We start from the raw sequence: 15,447 nt of genomic DNA on the forward strand, positions 1-15,447 counted from the left end.
TAGTTTTGTGATGTCATCCTCCTCTGTCATTGATTGCAATGTTTGTCTGAAGTGATAACAAATACAAAAAAGGTACGAAACACCCTAAGACTCAGCAATGACTTGTCCAGAGCCTTTCTTCCCCACTGGAGAGCACATCTTCAGTCGCCTGTGTCCTTCCTCTTCCTGCTAAAGTAGTGACGAAAAAACTACTTGTTTACTTCAAAGTCTCTTGCTAATTGGATCCTATTTGCCACTTGAACTTTGTGATTTTTGTCCTCACATATCTAGCCTAGCTTCTGCATGCTTTTTTTCCCCTGAGGCTGAGATCAAAGAAGAGCTGATGATTTCTCCAAGTTGATCTACTGTTACACCTCCTGTGAACTCTCTGGTTTTTGGATAGCTGATGCTCGTTGCTGGTCTCTCCAAGGTGCTTTCTGCATCATTAAAACTTCTCACTTGCCCAAGGTCCAAAATTACATGCCTTTAATTAACAAGTAAGTGGCTTTACTGGAATCACCAGAGGTTTATCTTGGTCTGGGAAAGATTAGAAGCCTGACCTTAGTTTCCACTTCTTACTGACTGTTGGGCTCCACCTGGGAACATTCAGTCTCTGTGGTCAGTTTTGTGTTTACCTCCTGTCCTTACTGCAAGTGATGGGTTGCAAATCACAAAATCTTCTATCTCCAGATCTGAATTTTATGTAGCCCCAAAATGCTAGAAAAGTTTACAGCCAGAAGTATTCTTCACATTCATCTCAACTACTTGTTAGAAAAACATCTCTTCTCATTTGAGTACTTCTTTTTGCTGGCTTCCCTCTCAGCTGGCCTTCTGAGTGGGAAGGGAGAACAGACTAGGCTGATGGAGCGGGGAACACCTTTTGTTTTCACACGTACGGAAAACTCAGAATTCACTAGTAACATAATCATGCTAAACTCCTGCCTGCACAGAAACTCTAGCTTGCCTTCCATCATCATATATTCTTCTCATCAGTAAAGATACTCAAAAACTCGCTGCTTGAGGAAGCCGTAGCTGTAACAGCAACGCTGTAAATACAGCAGTGTTATACTCCTATAATGGTGCTCTTTCAAAAGAGCAGCATAAGCAGCCAAAAGGGGAAGGAATTCAGACAGGCTTTCTGTTGCCCAAGAGGAAGTGAATTTCAGATAGCGCTTTGGTTCCCTTTAGTTATGATTCACCATAAATGAACAGCTAAAGCATCACTTGATAGTAAGGCCATGCAAGCAGGGACTTCCAGAAGTGGAGACTCAAAGGAAAACACAGAGAAAGCTGGCCCCTTGCCTTGCTTTGAGTCGCCTTCCTTCCCATTTAGCTGCTTTTGTTTTAGGGTTCCTGTGCAGTTTGCAGTGTCAGCCAGTTGTCAGAGAGGAGAGGACAGCCTTGCATGGGTTTTAGTTAAGCCTGTGACCCCAGGCACCTCCTAGACCCTAGACCATGTTCACTACTGCTAACTGCTGTTAAACCAAAGCAGTGATCTAGATCATAAAGCAAGTAACAGAACACCCTGCTGATTAACTGTGGTACATGGAAACTTACGCAATATTTATTGATTGTTAGAGGTTAACACTAGAAAGAGTAAACCACAATGGCTGTGTTGGTCTCCTCTAAAACAGAGTTGTTATCCAACCTTAGCATGACAATTTTCCATGGTAGAAAAATTAGCTCTCCTTCTCAGCCTGGGCAAACTGCACCAACAGCAAAGTATCCATCCCCCTGTTCAGCCACTCTTAACATGCGTTCTGGTCTGAATTTGTTGTGCTTTCAGCCATTGGATCTTGTTTTGTCTTGTCTTGCATCTTCCCCATGTCAGTACCCATAAATCATGAGTGACCCATGTGTAAAGAGTCTGATGCACAAAGGCACATTATGTATCACATCTAAAAAGCAAGAAAGCATGACAGAGGCATTTCCAGTTTTTATAAGGACTCATCAGAGACTACTTGTCAAGAAACAAGGTAAAAACCACATGCTTTGAAAGAAGGGAGAGAGGTGTGTTGCTAAGCTGGCAGAGAGAGGAAGGTGGGCATTAACCCCCCAAAACAATAGACAAGTTTTATGTGCCCATACACGCATGAATATATGAGGATCAACATTAATGAAAGGTCCCTAGCAAACAACATTTCTCCCTACCAGTACATCTCGCTATCTAAAGCTATGTTTATGTGAGGAAGGCATTTACCGATTCAGATTATATTAGCAAAACCAGCCTGTTTGCTAGCATGGCTCATCCAGGCAAAGTAAGGGACAACTGTGCCACCCTCCATGCCACCATGTCTCATCAAACTTTTGGCTACAGTCCTGCTGGCAAAAGCTACAATAGAAAGACTGGAGGATGGAGAAATGAGAGTGGAGGATGCGCTAGATGCCAAACACCTGATCCCTCTTCAGAGGGAATCCCTCGGCAAAAAAAAGGATTGTCTTACAACAGCCTGCAGAAGGATGGGCTGATACCTGAAAGAGATTAAAACAGTAAAGCTGTACTCAAGCTGCGCTGCCATGTGGAAAATCCGGCGCGCTCCATGCAGCAAGGGAGTGTGTGCTCCTATAGCTGGACAGGAGGGGAAACTACTAGAAGTAGAGGAGAGATTAATAAAAAATGTATTTGCACATTTCAAGGCTGACCTTATCTTTGGAAATAGCTAACTTTATCCCTTACAGTAGAAGTGAGCAGTCCATGTGCCTCACCTGTACAGCAAGAGGGTAATTCTTGGCCAGAGGGAAGTATTAAGGTGGGGAGAAGGACCTCCAGGTGAGGGAAATTAACATAATTATTTACAATAATGGATTGCTTTTTAATAAGAACTATGAGGTGGCTTTCCAAAAAAACAGCCTCCTTTAGGGCCCACAGAGGAAAGGATCAAGTGAAACCACCAAGTATCTGTGGAAATTTTCTAGCTAAGGCTGGCAGAGTTTTGCAGAGAAAATGTGTTGTTTGCCATCACTGCCCCCTCCCCAGCACCCAGAGCTGTGCTGGCCGGCAGGACCGCGGTCGTGCCACCCCTTTCTGTCTTCACAAGAAGAGCAGCATCACATCAAAGTGAGTGCTCGTCTCATGACTCTCATGAGCAAGAGGATGCATAGGGCAGGTGCTTGCTTCTGTTTTGTGATCCATCATTCATGCGGACTCTTAAAATACAGCTCTGATAAGCAATCTGGCTAATTTTCAGATTAAAGAAAAGAATGCACTGTCAATTACCACACAGTGCCACTGTCCTTGTTGCCAGCAAGGGATTAAGCCCTACCCTGGTTTCTTCTGCTGAACACAGACCTTCTAAGAAGCTCCCCTAACAGCCTGCAGCCTCCTGCGTTCTCCAGCTCTTCAAGATACCTGTGCTCACTGAGACATGCTGTGGTGGGATCCCTGTTCTCCTGAGGCAGCAAACGCGGGCTGCAGTCAGAGGAAAGGCACTTGCCAGAGATCCCAAGGAAAGAACTGTGTGAGGTTTTGCTAGGCAGCACTTTGTTCAAATGCATGAATCTTTTTGAATCACACGCTTGCTCTGGTTTTCTAAAGGCTGGTGCAAATCAAATGAAGACAGACACACTGCTTTCAGATTTGACCTCTACCATCCCTGAAGTCCACATGTCCTACTTAACTTTTTAGCTCACTGTTTCTCAGGAGGCTGGATGAGCAGAGGGGAGGAAACAGGGACCTCTCTCACCTGCAGCCTACACTTCTGTCAAGCAGCACCCTTCACTGAGGCTCCAGCTTGCTTTACAAATGTTTAAAGGCTTGATTTAAAAAAACTCTCAGGAAAACAATTATACATTTATTTTTATCAAACATTTAGCGAGGAAGTGATCCTGCTCCCCCCCCCCCCCCCACTGTGATAAAAGAGTTCTCCATCACAGGGGTGGCAGGAGAAAGGGAGTGAAATAAGATAACTCTGCTCAGCTTGCCTCAATTTAATGAGCTCCTTTAGGCCTTATCATTCACCCTGTGCTTACCTCCATTGTGAACTTCTCAGCCTCATCAAAAAGAGCTTCTTTTCTTTTTCTTTTTTTTTTTTTTTTTAAATCAGACTCTGTTTGATCAGGCCTTTCCCCTTTCTTTCCACAATCCTCCACATCACGCTGGAACTGGTACCAGTGGAGCATGTCGGTATGCCCTAGCAACAGAGAGATTAAGGGAACTACCAGCTCCCGAGAACGGGCTGGCTCGGACTTACTAATTAACTGCAGTGAAAGAAGTGAATGAGAACGGCCCTTTCTTTGTAGCAGAGGAGGCACTAGAGGTGGATGAAGGAGTTCGGCTAAAAGAAGATTTCCCTCCCCCAAAACATGTGTCAACATTCAGACCAATCCTTTCTTAATAAGACTTTGTGTAGGTACGGGGTTTGTATGGATGGGAAAAGGCTGCCAGCAGTCAGGCCCAATACAGAAAAACACCGATGGGATCAAAGCCAAACCGTGGCTGCCCCTGCCTTGCGTCCAGCTCTCTCACATGGTTGGGACCAGTGTGTTGGGTGCTGGTGGCTCCAGAGAAGCAGGTCCACACACGCAGGCGCGCACGATGAGTGTGCCCCAGGCTACGCCCAACACTGCTGTCCCTGGGCACCACAGGGCTTGTGGGAGGCTGGCAGCAGCAGGCCCAAAGCTGTGACCCTCATGAGGCAGGGCTGTGGGAGACAGTAAAGGGGTACTCAGCAAGCGAGGTCGGACAGGTCTGCAAATCTGCCGCAGAGGCAGGGCTCCCATATGAGGAGAGGGGCTGGCCCCTCCAGGGGTTGGTAATGAAACACAAGCAGTCCTCCTGTCCCCTTCAACCCTTGGCATCCTCCTGGAGTCCACCTTTACTGACCATATCCAGGAACAACACACTACAGGTTCCATTCACACCAAATCCTGGTCAGACCCTGTCCATTTTTCAATCAGCCTTAGCCTCTGCTGGTAAATCTTTTCTGAATTATGAAATACTTGTGACAGGTCTTTTTTTTTTTTTTTAAACCGTTACTTTTTGTTCTTGCTGCTTACAGGCATTTTGCCCTGGGCTGGGCATGGAAGTGAAACTGCTGAAATTCCCGCAAGCAGGGCAGGCGGCTGGCGTTCCTGGCCTCAGCAGGAAGCACCAGACACGATGACGGGCAGCAACTTCTGGTAGTTCTCCAGCCCGTCTTGCTAATCCATAAAGATTTAGCCAAACTGGGTAAGTTTTTAAAAATCTTTGCAGCTTGGTGGTTTATCCAAACCGACCAGGCATCTCTTGGCCTGCGCTCCAGTAAGGCAGCTGGGACAGGGCCCCACTCGTTCCCTGTGCTGCTACCGGGCAGGCGGGAAAGGGGAAGCCTGGCCGCAGGGGATGCCCCGCTGCAGTGCGGCTGCTGAGTCGGCCTCCAGCACTGGTCTGTTCCCCATCTCGCCCAGCAAATCCCACACACCCTCCTGAGAGAGCACCTCCCCAGAAAGCAGCAAAACCTTCCCCGAGGAGCCAGACAGGGAGCCCAGGAGCTTTATTTCCCAGGCAAACACAAGAAACGTCAGCACACCATTGGGGATCCCCGTCCCACACCAATGCCTGCCGAGCCCCTGACTGCGGCGGGTGACTTGCAGGCGGATGGGGCAGGCGGGCGGGTTCGTGGTCCCCGTCACTCCCGTGGGACGTGCTGCGTCCCGTGTTGAGCAAGGAAAGGCAATGCAGGGCACAGGGTGTTACTGGCCTGGGGAAGCGTTAGGTGACTAACTAGCTCTTTTCCACCTCTGCTGTTAGCACTGCACAAGCCTTCCCAAATATACTGTAGTTGCTGAAAACATTTCTGAAATAAAATGCCACTGAAAAGGGAACTGTAAAATCTGAAAGTGTGGGGTTTTTCTCTGAGAAAAGGCTGTGGAAAAATGGGACTATCTTACAAAACAGAACTGCGCCTTTGCATATTTAGCTTTGGATCTACTGGTATTAGAGACAAAGTCAGATTTTATTACTTTTTATTTCTTCTAGCCCTGCAGCACCAACACAGACAAGCCACGTAATGAACTGCAGAATCTTTTCTTTCTTGAGCACCAAAAGGTTTTTCGGTTTGTTGTTTGTTTTTTGTTTTTTTTGCTGTGTACTGTATCAGCCCTAACTTTGCTAACACACTGTAAGCCATATATAGCATTTTGTATATTCATAAAACTTGCTTTTTTTTTTTTTTTTAAATTCAGGTGTACTGTTTGCCAGAGTTAATCTCTATGCACTTTAATTAAATTTGGGTGGCCTGCTGTTGATTTCATCCTCTTAAATTTTGTGGTACCTTGCCAGATGTGTTTGTACAGAATTGTTTTTCAGCACAGATCTATGTTTGAAATCTGCTACTGCCTGCAATGTTCTGGTGCCTGGGAAGGGAGGAAGCACTCCAGAGGTGCGGGTCCCCAGTGGAACCACAAAAGGGTTAACTGGCTGCTGCCTGCAGAGACTATTTCATGGCACTCTTCAGATCTCAAATGCTGAGAAGGGACATGAAACAATAATCCCTTAGAGAACATGCTAAATAGTTCAAGGCTAGTGAAAAAAAAGCCAAACCAAAAACCAACAAAACAACAAAAAAATACCTCAGCACAAACAAACTTTAAAATATTTTGTTGTAACAGTTTGGCCTTTCTTAATATAGCTTGGAGGAGCAGGCTATCTGGCTGCTTTCCCAAAGTCCTTGTTATGGTATTTAATGAACCATAGGGATCATTACACTATAAATATGCATCATGCTTATATAGATGCATTGGGCAACCTTTTACAACGTAGGGGTTAAAAGTCATTTCCATGGATTCCCAATCAAGATAAACTCATCCACACCCCTGAGGTGAAAAGTATTTAAACGGGTATTTGTATAAAGAAGGCAGTCAGGCTTTTCAGCACCTGGAAAATGGGCAGGCTTATCTGTTAGTTATCTCTCACGTTGGGCTTTTATATGTAAATCTGTCTGCAGGAGCGGTAATCGATAGTCAATGTCCTCTCTGTCCCAGGGCTGGTCACTGCAGGCCAGCGTCTCCTCCACTTGCAGGCAGCAGCCCTGCAGCTGGAGGCGGGGGAGCCCAGCCCAGAGCTCCCTCTCCTCGGTGGGAGGACCAGGCTGGGAGCAGCAGCCAGCTCATCGTCTGTCTCCTGAGGAAACTCTTTAGGTTGGCTCCCCTCAAACCGCCGGGACCTGCCAGCCAAAGCTGGGCAAAAGTGGCAAACTCCTTCCAGATGGCACATGCAGTAGATGGTTAAGACCCATCTTAAACTGATACTGGGCTTAACTAAGCTAGTACCCAGGTAATGGAATATTCTAATAGTACCTGAATTAAGCAGGATATTTTTAACACATATATATGTGTGTATAAACACACCCACCCACACATGGAAATATAGCTGGGGTGACTCTATTAAGTTTTCTGAGAAAAGGACAGAACACAGAAAACATTACCCAGAAAGTGTTGGAGAAAGAAGGAACAAAAAAACCCCTACGCTTCATGTGTAGTGAAAGTGGCTGCTACGTTCGTCGCAGATGCACAAACAGGAACAGTTTCCCTCATCGTGCCTTGGAAGAGACCACTGGAGAGAAACACAGTGCATTGCAAGACTGAAGAAAACCACAGTGGGATTTCAGACAAGAACTCAGTGATCTCATATCAACCTGCTGCAACGGATGGAAGCTAACTGCTAAGGGCCAGCACACCAGGGCAACAAACCACGCTGTGGAGAGAAAGTTGTGTTTTAACCATTGCAAGTGGCCACCACGTTTAAAAGCTGCACTGTGCCGTATAATAGCTACAAACTTCAGACTGCTTTTCCTCCCTGACAGAACAAGTTGCTTCTTGCTTCCACCTTCTCATATTTCCGCATAGCCCACAGGCAAACCGGAGCGCCTTTGGTTCGGAAAGCAGAGCATTCCTTCCCAGCATCAAAGGGGCACGGAGAGCATGTGGCGATCGCTTCACACACACCCCCCGAGGTGCATTTCTTGCTAGCGGCTTCCAGAGCTGTCTGTGCAGCTACTTGTCCCTGCCTGCTCTGCTCATCAGCACACAGAGGTGTGTACAGCCGTTCAACTAGCATTACATCACCTGGGATGCTGGAAGTCAGCTGCCTGGTTCCTCACATGGGGGTTGCGAGGCTTTGCCAAGCTCCTTGGGCGTTACTTTTCTTTCTTCCTCATTTCATGCATTGTGGTTTGTTTGGTTTTTTTTTTTCCCTTTTTCAATATTTGCTTCCAAGAAGGGATTAGGTGTGATGGGTGGTGGGGGGGGGTGGATTGCACCGGCACTGCTGTGTGAAGGAAAGGGATCTGTAGGAAAGACGCAGGGTGTTTATTAGCAGCTTGCATGACTCCAGAAATGCCAAAGCAATACACTGGACACCAGCAGCACAATGACTGTGCAGAATTACCCTCCGTGTAATGGCAGAGCAGACCCAACTTCAGGCATTAACATGTCTCCAAGGACAACACTTCATTTCACATCTCTGATGGAAAGCTTTTGTAAAAAGTCAAGTACCCACATGGGATTATAATAATAATAATCTCTTGCACCTCAGTATAAAATATAGGGTGTGAAATCAGGCGGCTGATCAGTGGTCACAATTATTAGCACTCTGAGTCCTCAGCTGCTTTATTCCATTCAACAAACTAAAATATTTTGATGCAGGCCCTACAACACCAAGAACTTAGTGCTTCGTCTTGCTTTTACCCACAGGAAACATGGAACGTCAACAAACCCAGCATTTTTCTGTCAAAGACCTGTGGAAACTGCTTGCCCGGGTGGAGAGAGGTGCTAAAAGAAAGCCGGCCAGCCCCGGGCCCCAAGTGGTGCCTGGAGCAGAGAACGAGCCTCTGCAAGGCTCACGGGAGGAAATAGCTGCAAAAGCTCCTTTTTATCACTGAACTCAGCAGCTGTGCCTCCAAGTACACAGCTCTGACCTATTTCACCAGCCACGCACACCAGTTCTACACCGGCGTCAGCCCAGTGACGTCAGTGGGATTACTCCATCCCTGCATTAGATAAAACTTGGGCCCAAAGAAGATTCAGTGAGGAGGTAGATGCTCTTTTGACATATTTCCTAGCCCAGCCACCCTTGCAGGACACAAAACTCAGTTTTTGCTACATGTTTGTTCATTTTATACATCAAAGCATTTGTCTTTTGGGAGCTCTCTGCACCAAGCCAGGATACTGCCCCTCAGTGTCTGTGACCACTGCCTCTCCTACCAAGGCATCCCACTCAACAAGTTGCAATGACTCACGTATCTACGTGACACGAACACTAAGTGCACTGGGTTAGGGGCTGCTGGGGTGAGAAAGGGGTGCCAGAGAGGCCAGGAGGTCCTGCCGGGAGCAGGGACAGTGGCTTGGCTGCAGCACCGTGCAGCCATCACGCCTTGTCCCTTCCTCGTCAGTCCCCACAGGGCAATGCTGAGACCTGGCAGGCGTGACTCTGGGGTCCAGAGACGGAGCAGGGTATAGCTCCCAGGAAACGGAGCAGGGGGAATACATCCAAAGTCTTTATTGTTGGTGCTGTGTTGTATGGTCTTTCCTGCTTTCACCTCCTAATTGAGGTATTGTCTTTGTTTTCACTAATTTGTTTTCTTTCATCTGTTTTTCTTGCTTGTTACTCTCACACCCTAACCTTTCTGTTCTGGATGTTCTCTTTCCTTCTGACCCTCTAGATCCTTTGCGGCTCCTTTACTCCTCTGCATCTCTCCCTGCGCTTCCTGCCACTACCAAGGTCACTCTGTTCCCCTCTCTTCCACTTTTCATTGCTTCAGACTTTCCTTCCATACTCTTCCTCCATTCAAGTCTGCCACTTGTCAGTGGGCATAAGGTTCTTCAGCCAGACTTTTAGCTACCAGTTTAGGGGACGCTGGAAGCCAGGCCGGCAAAGCCTCTGTTAAATGAAGCGGAAGGTGGGATTGGAAAGATGGCCAGAAGCAGAGTGAGCATGTGGTGTCAGAGCAGGGAGATAAAACCTTCTGTTTTAATTGATACTGCTGCCAAGAGCAATCTGGTCTACTGTTGCCAGCAGATAGGTGTGCCACCATGCCTCGGCAGGCAAGCCAAGGGATTTTCATACCTCCTGCAGCGAGGATCCGGATAGGCTCCATAGGCAGTTTAAACCTAAAGCCATCATTGCTGTTGACTACCTCTTACATAAAGCTCTCCTTAGAGCTCAGTGAGATTGCAAAACCAAGCTCCTATATTTAGAAAAAGCCAGGCTTACGCTGCTGGTGAAACCTTACCTCAGTCCCTGCCACGCCCACGTTACAGCGCTTTCTTGCCCAAGACCCCGCAGGAAGCCTGTTGCAGAGCGGTGCCCCGGGACGCAGGACAACGCCGTGGGGACTGGGGAGAGCCCTTCTGCCCTTACCTCCTGTCCTGCCCTTCAAATGAGGCGGGCGTCTTGCAGAGCAAGTAGTATGTGATCACGTAATTACAGACTGTGCCATAATGTGTGCTCACAAAAGAGCAGAATTAAGGCTGAACAGGCAGTTACAGGCACCATTACATCATTAGACTAATCTCTCCTTGGCTGGCCATGAAGGACCTCATCCTGTTCCCACTGAAGCCAAAAGACCATACCTCTATCCACTTGAGTGGAAGCTGGCTTGGGCTCGCCCCAAGGCTCATTCATTGCTGTTAGCTGCTAGCTGAGGCTGTACCCTTGAACACACTAAACTTTCCATGCATAGCTCATCTGCCACACCTAACACTTACACTTTCATTCAAGTAGAGACTTCAGCCCGGGTGCTGTGGGTGGTGAAGTGTGAGGGGAACTTGCTCTGCTGCCACGCTCACCCTACCTGTTCAGCCTGTTGAGCTGTTCATCGCCCTCAGCGGCTGCTCATGGCTGAGCAGAGGTGGAGAAGGGCTGCTCCTGCCCTGCACAGCCCACAGCCAAAGCACTCCCGGCCACAGCGAGCTGATTAAGTCTGTTTTCCCACCCTAGTGCATACATGAGAGTGGGGCAGGGGCGGCTGGGCAGTTGGGGTTGGGATGTGGCAGCAGGTACACCCTTGCCTGCACGCACGAAGTCTTGCCTCCCCGAGCAGCTGGGGGATGGCAGAGACAGGGGTTGAACGGAGACGTGCACTGCCTCAGCATCATGTCGCAAGGCTGGTGCTGTGCTCCTTCAGGCTAAATGGCTGCTGCATTGTGGGCTAGTTTCCCAGTGCAGATCTCCTTACCTTCACCACTTCCTCAACCTACCTGACTTTCCTTGCAGGATACTTGCCTAAATACATGCTTCCCCCCCCAACCCCCTTCTCCATCCTTCATTTTAAGCCCAAAGTGTAATTTCTGAAAAGGGGCTGAATGTCTCAGACCTACAGAGGACCCTCCAGTGGGGGATAACCAAAAGGCGAGCAACCTTCATATGTGAACGCATCTTAACCTCAACCCTCTTGTTTGTTTCTTCCAAATACTGCACGCAGTCACTGGAATTTTCCTTCACAACAACCTCACAGGTGGCCTTTTTATCACCTCAGGAAACCTCTTGCCATTTCTGACTTCTCTGCCCCCGTGGCTTCCTGTGTTGCTGATTTCAGAGTTGCACACATCAAACGTGATGAAGACACACCTCACTCTGGGGACAGAGCAGCATTATCACTCCCCAAAAAAATCATGTGCAAACTGCCCAGTTCAGTCACTGCCCTTGAGAAATGAATTATTCCTCAATCTGACAGACTGAGGATGCTTTTCCTGTTATTTCATCTAATGTTTTCCTTTGTTTAATTTAAACTGATCTGGTTTAACTCTCTTTTCTTGTATTGTATGAAAGAACTCCATCCTCATCTTCTGTTTATCCATGAAGGCATGGATGAGGTAATTTTATATTACTCTTCACACCGTTATTTTGAAAGATGAATGCAAATGTTTGTGGGTCTGCATTTTACATACCCAGAAGACAGGGGGAGAGGGACAAATAAAAAACAAATACAAGAAACTGAAAGGAAAAGGAGTGGAAAGGGCAAAAGAGAAACTCAAATTAAAAATAGACAAAGCATATGTACACATGTGTGTAAGTTCATGTACACCTGCATACTCAGGCATGCTCTCACCATCACCCGAGAAGCCTAATATGAAGGCAGTTGTTCAGCTGTTTCTAATACATAGTGTAGAAAAACTCTAGCTGGAGAAACATTTTAACAGTGAGTCATCCATGAGAAAAATGTGGGTGTAGCCTTCAGGGAAGGGGCTGAGGGAGGTTTTATGAACTCTGATTTTGCAAACCCCCATATAGAAAGATGCATGAAGTTGATCAAGACACAAAGTGTGTCCCTCCCTCCCAGACACCATGGACGGTAATCAGCTCCCATTGAGAGCCCGATTGCACCACTTGCCCTGTGCTGGATCTGTCCTGCCCTCCAGGGACCCCCGGAGAGGAGCAGTGGGAAAGCTCCTCCGGGTTGGCCCCGCCGGGGCAGCCCCAGGCACGGCCACCGCTGGTACCAGCCTTGGGCAATGCCTGGTGCAAGGACCAACCCGTACCTGGCCTCACCTCGGATGCTGCTGATCACCTGGGATGTTTTCCGACACTTCCCTGACCAAGTTTTTATACAGATCTGACACATCAGGGCTTATGCCCATGTTTTACCTAAGCATCAGCTGGTCTTGAGGGCCAGAATTCTGCTGTAGGATAGATGACTTCAAATCGGGAGTAATTCAGATTTACTTTGGTGTCAGTGAGACCCGGTCAATGAGACCAGACCCCAGGCCTGAGGGTTTCCTTCCAGCCCCTTCATCAGCCCAAGTACCAAACACATACCATAAGCCATTATCCCAGCACATCCGTAGGCAGAGGTTGGGAATTGTAAACACCTTGTCAGGTTGTGAAATGCCCCTTGATTCTCCCGGAGTGTAAACACCATGGGAAGAAAGGTAGCTATCGCTTGGGAGTGACAGCCTGAAGATCAGGCTCTCTCCCTTGGCTACCCTGTAGCCTTTCTATGGGAGTTTACATTCAGATGTCCTGGTTTTCTTGCCAATTAAAAGGAGTGATTAATATAGACCAGTCTTCCTGGGAAGCGCTAAACAGTATTCATGGCTGCTGCACAGAGCACTCCTGATGGTTAACATTCTTCTGGTGGGCAAACCCGCCCAGACCCAGAGTTACCTTACTGTTAGTTATTCCTCAGTGTGATTCAAGGGGGTACAGCCAAGAACAGCAGCAAAGTGAGCAGCGGACCACTTACCAGGACATAAAGCATAAGGGTAAAATCTTAAGGGTGTCAAATTGCCTTCTGAGAAAAAAGTAAAGGCTCTGTTCCTCAGGCTAATTAAAAAGACTGACTGATTGGCACCACCAATATTTTGTAGGCAACAATGCTTTTTGGCTTGTCTAAGATGGACTATCTGGCTTAACGAAGGGGAGGCTGACTCCTGTAACTCTGTTATGCCTGTGTGACTGTAGAGAAATGCTTTTTACTCTAATTACATTATTCCTTATACACACTAGAGTTGGTGAAAGAGGATTTGTCTCTGGGTCTTTTCCGTCTGTTAAGTTCCATGGTTTGTGATTCACTTTAGAAAAACAAGGGTAGTTGAAAAAAAAAGTTGTTTTCAGCTGTGTGGTGATGAAATACAGTAACTGAAAATGCTGTGGGTTTTGAGGTTGGATTTTGTGATTAAAATATTGTTAGGTTCAGGATAGGATTGGTTGGTAAAATGAGTTACAGTAAGACATTGTGCTTTCACCTCTAGAAAGCTGAGTTCAAGCCCTGTTTAAGATCACAAAACCAGTAAGTAGTTCAGGATGATTAACAGTTTCTGAACGGGCGTGAGGCAGGACAGGAACACCTGGGGGCTGGGAAGGCCGGGTTGGATTCCCACCACCAGCGTCGCTGCTTTGGGGCCCCGGCCTCAAGCCAAGGAGGGCACTGCAGGCAAAGGAGACCTCTCCCGGTGAGGAGACAAGGGAGGCAAAGATCAGCGTTATAGGAGATGTGGTGAGTCTGGATGAGGGCTGTGCAGCCACTTGGTCATGGCAAGTGCCACATGAAGCATATGCTCTGCACAGGCCACCTGCACCAATGGGAGAGGCTTCACCCTGCTTTGTCCTGGCCACCTCAGTCAGTCTATGACAAGCAGGCATGACTCTGCTACTTCTGAAAAATGGTGCAACCTCAGAGGGTCCTGCGCATTTCTTCCTACCTGAGGTATCCAGTTCACTCCTTAAAGCAATGACGTTTCTTAAGACCATTTTGCAATTTGTTTATGTTAAGCATCACAAGCTGCTGATTCAAACAGCCAAGTCACAGCAGAAACACTGCCAGGAACCCTCCCGAGTTCATTTTCCCCACACGCTTTCGGTTTTAGCCTATCTTAACAAGACGTGTACTCTCATCAAATACGCAGCTTACACACATGCAGCCCAGACAGCTGTAATCGGCTTCAGTGCCTTCCAAACTGCTAAATCCAAAGCACTGCAGCAAGCAGATTTGCACCTCTGCTATGGAGCTACCAAGGCCAACCCACTAGCCAAGTACCACTTGAGCTTGAAATAAAGCATAGATAGAGTGTAAGTGGTGCATCATCTCTGATCTGGTGCTCTGCAGTTACTCTAAGTGCAGTTAATGCAGTTACTGTCAGCAGAGGGTTACAGATCTACCCACGAGTTAATAGCTGTGTTCAGATCTTCTTATCTAGTTATCTGGAAATAAAACTGAGCTTTTTTCGTAACATATTATTGGGTATTTTCTGTTACTTCTGGGGTTTCGTAAAGTACTTTCACAGGGTTTTTTTTCTTTGTTGTTTTTTCCTTCCATAATTTCAATGATTCCTAGAGTGAAACAAAAATTTGATCCAATTTGAACTTGAGTACCCTTTTGTACCAAAATGTTTTCTTTTAGCACTCAAAGATATTTCCTCAGTTTCTAAAGTTTATCTGTAAGCTTGGCTTACACAGGGAGTTACAAACCCATTCAAAACCACAACATGCTTCCAAAGTGCTTTAGGGAGCTGGGTATTATTTGATCCATTTTTCGGACTGGTCCTCACCACCGCATAGAGCGAAGCCTGACTCTAGCCCCGTCTCCCTTACAGTAACCACCAGCCCACAGCACCATTCACAGGAACTTCTCTCAGCTTGGCTTAGCTAATCAGTGGTGCACAGGAACTGTATTTTTTTTTTTCTTGAGTAAAGAAAAACCTAGCCAAGGCTCTGGATAATCTAAAACGCAATTAACAAATCCGTTCAATTTCTGCAATAAGAAAATACTGCGTTCAGCAGGACACCACTCAGGTGGCACTGCCAGAAATCCCTTTCAGTGCCTCCCTCGTCCTGGGGAGCAGACTCGTTTCCCCCACAAAACATCCGTCTCTCTGGCTTTAGGAGTAGCCCTGGAAAACCAGCAAATTCAGACCAGTCCCGGCAGAGGCAGGGTTTCCAGCATCCCAGTGTGTCCCACTGCCCCTACAGAGACCTTTTCTTTTCTAGCAAGGAGGCTCCAACGCAGAAACTCTTGCTGCAAGCTGCTGTGACAGTATGGGGCGGGAGAGTCA

At 47.2% G+C, this 15,447-nt stretch overlaps 1 protein-coding gene across 2 annotated transcripts in view; it reads left to right on the forward strand.

Moving 5' to 3' along the window:
* RAD51B (RAD51 paralog B) overlaps positions 1–6,281 on the forward strand; it is a 469,034-nt gene extending 462,753 nt beyond the window's left edge. For both annotated transcript variants that reach the window (XM_075754197.1, XM_075754195.1), the window contains exons 12-13: positions 4,977–5,146; positions 5,936–6,281. In XM_075754197.1, the coding sequence (XP_075610312.1) occupies positions 4,977–5,101 (125 nt within the window). In that variant the 3' untranslated portion in view covers positions 5,102–5,146; positions 5,936–6,281. The remainder of the gene's footprint in view (positions 1–4,976; positions 5,147–5,935) is intronic.
* Positions 6,282–15,447: the final 9,166 nt, after the last annotated feature.

This window comes from Balearica regulorum, chromosome 5 (genome assembly GCF_011004875.1).
Source record: "Balearica regulorum gibbericeps isolate bBalReg1 chromosome 5, bBalReg1.pri, whole genome shotgun sequence".
NCBI classification, from domain to species: Eukaryota; Metazoa; Chordata; class Aves; order Gruiformes; family Gruidae; genus Balearica; species Balearica regulorum.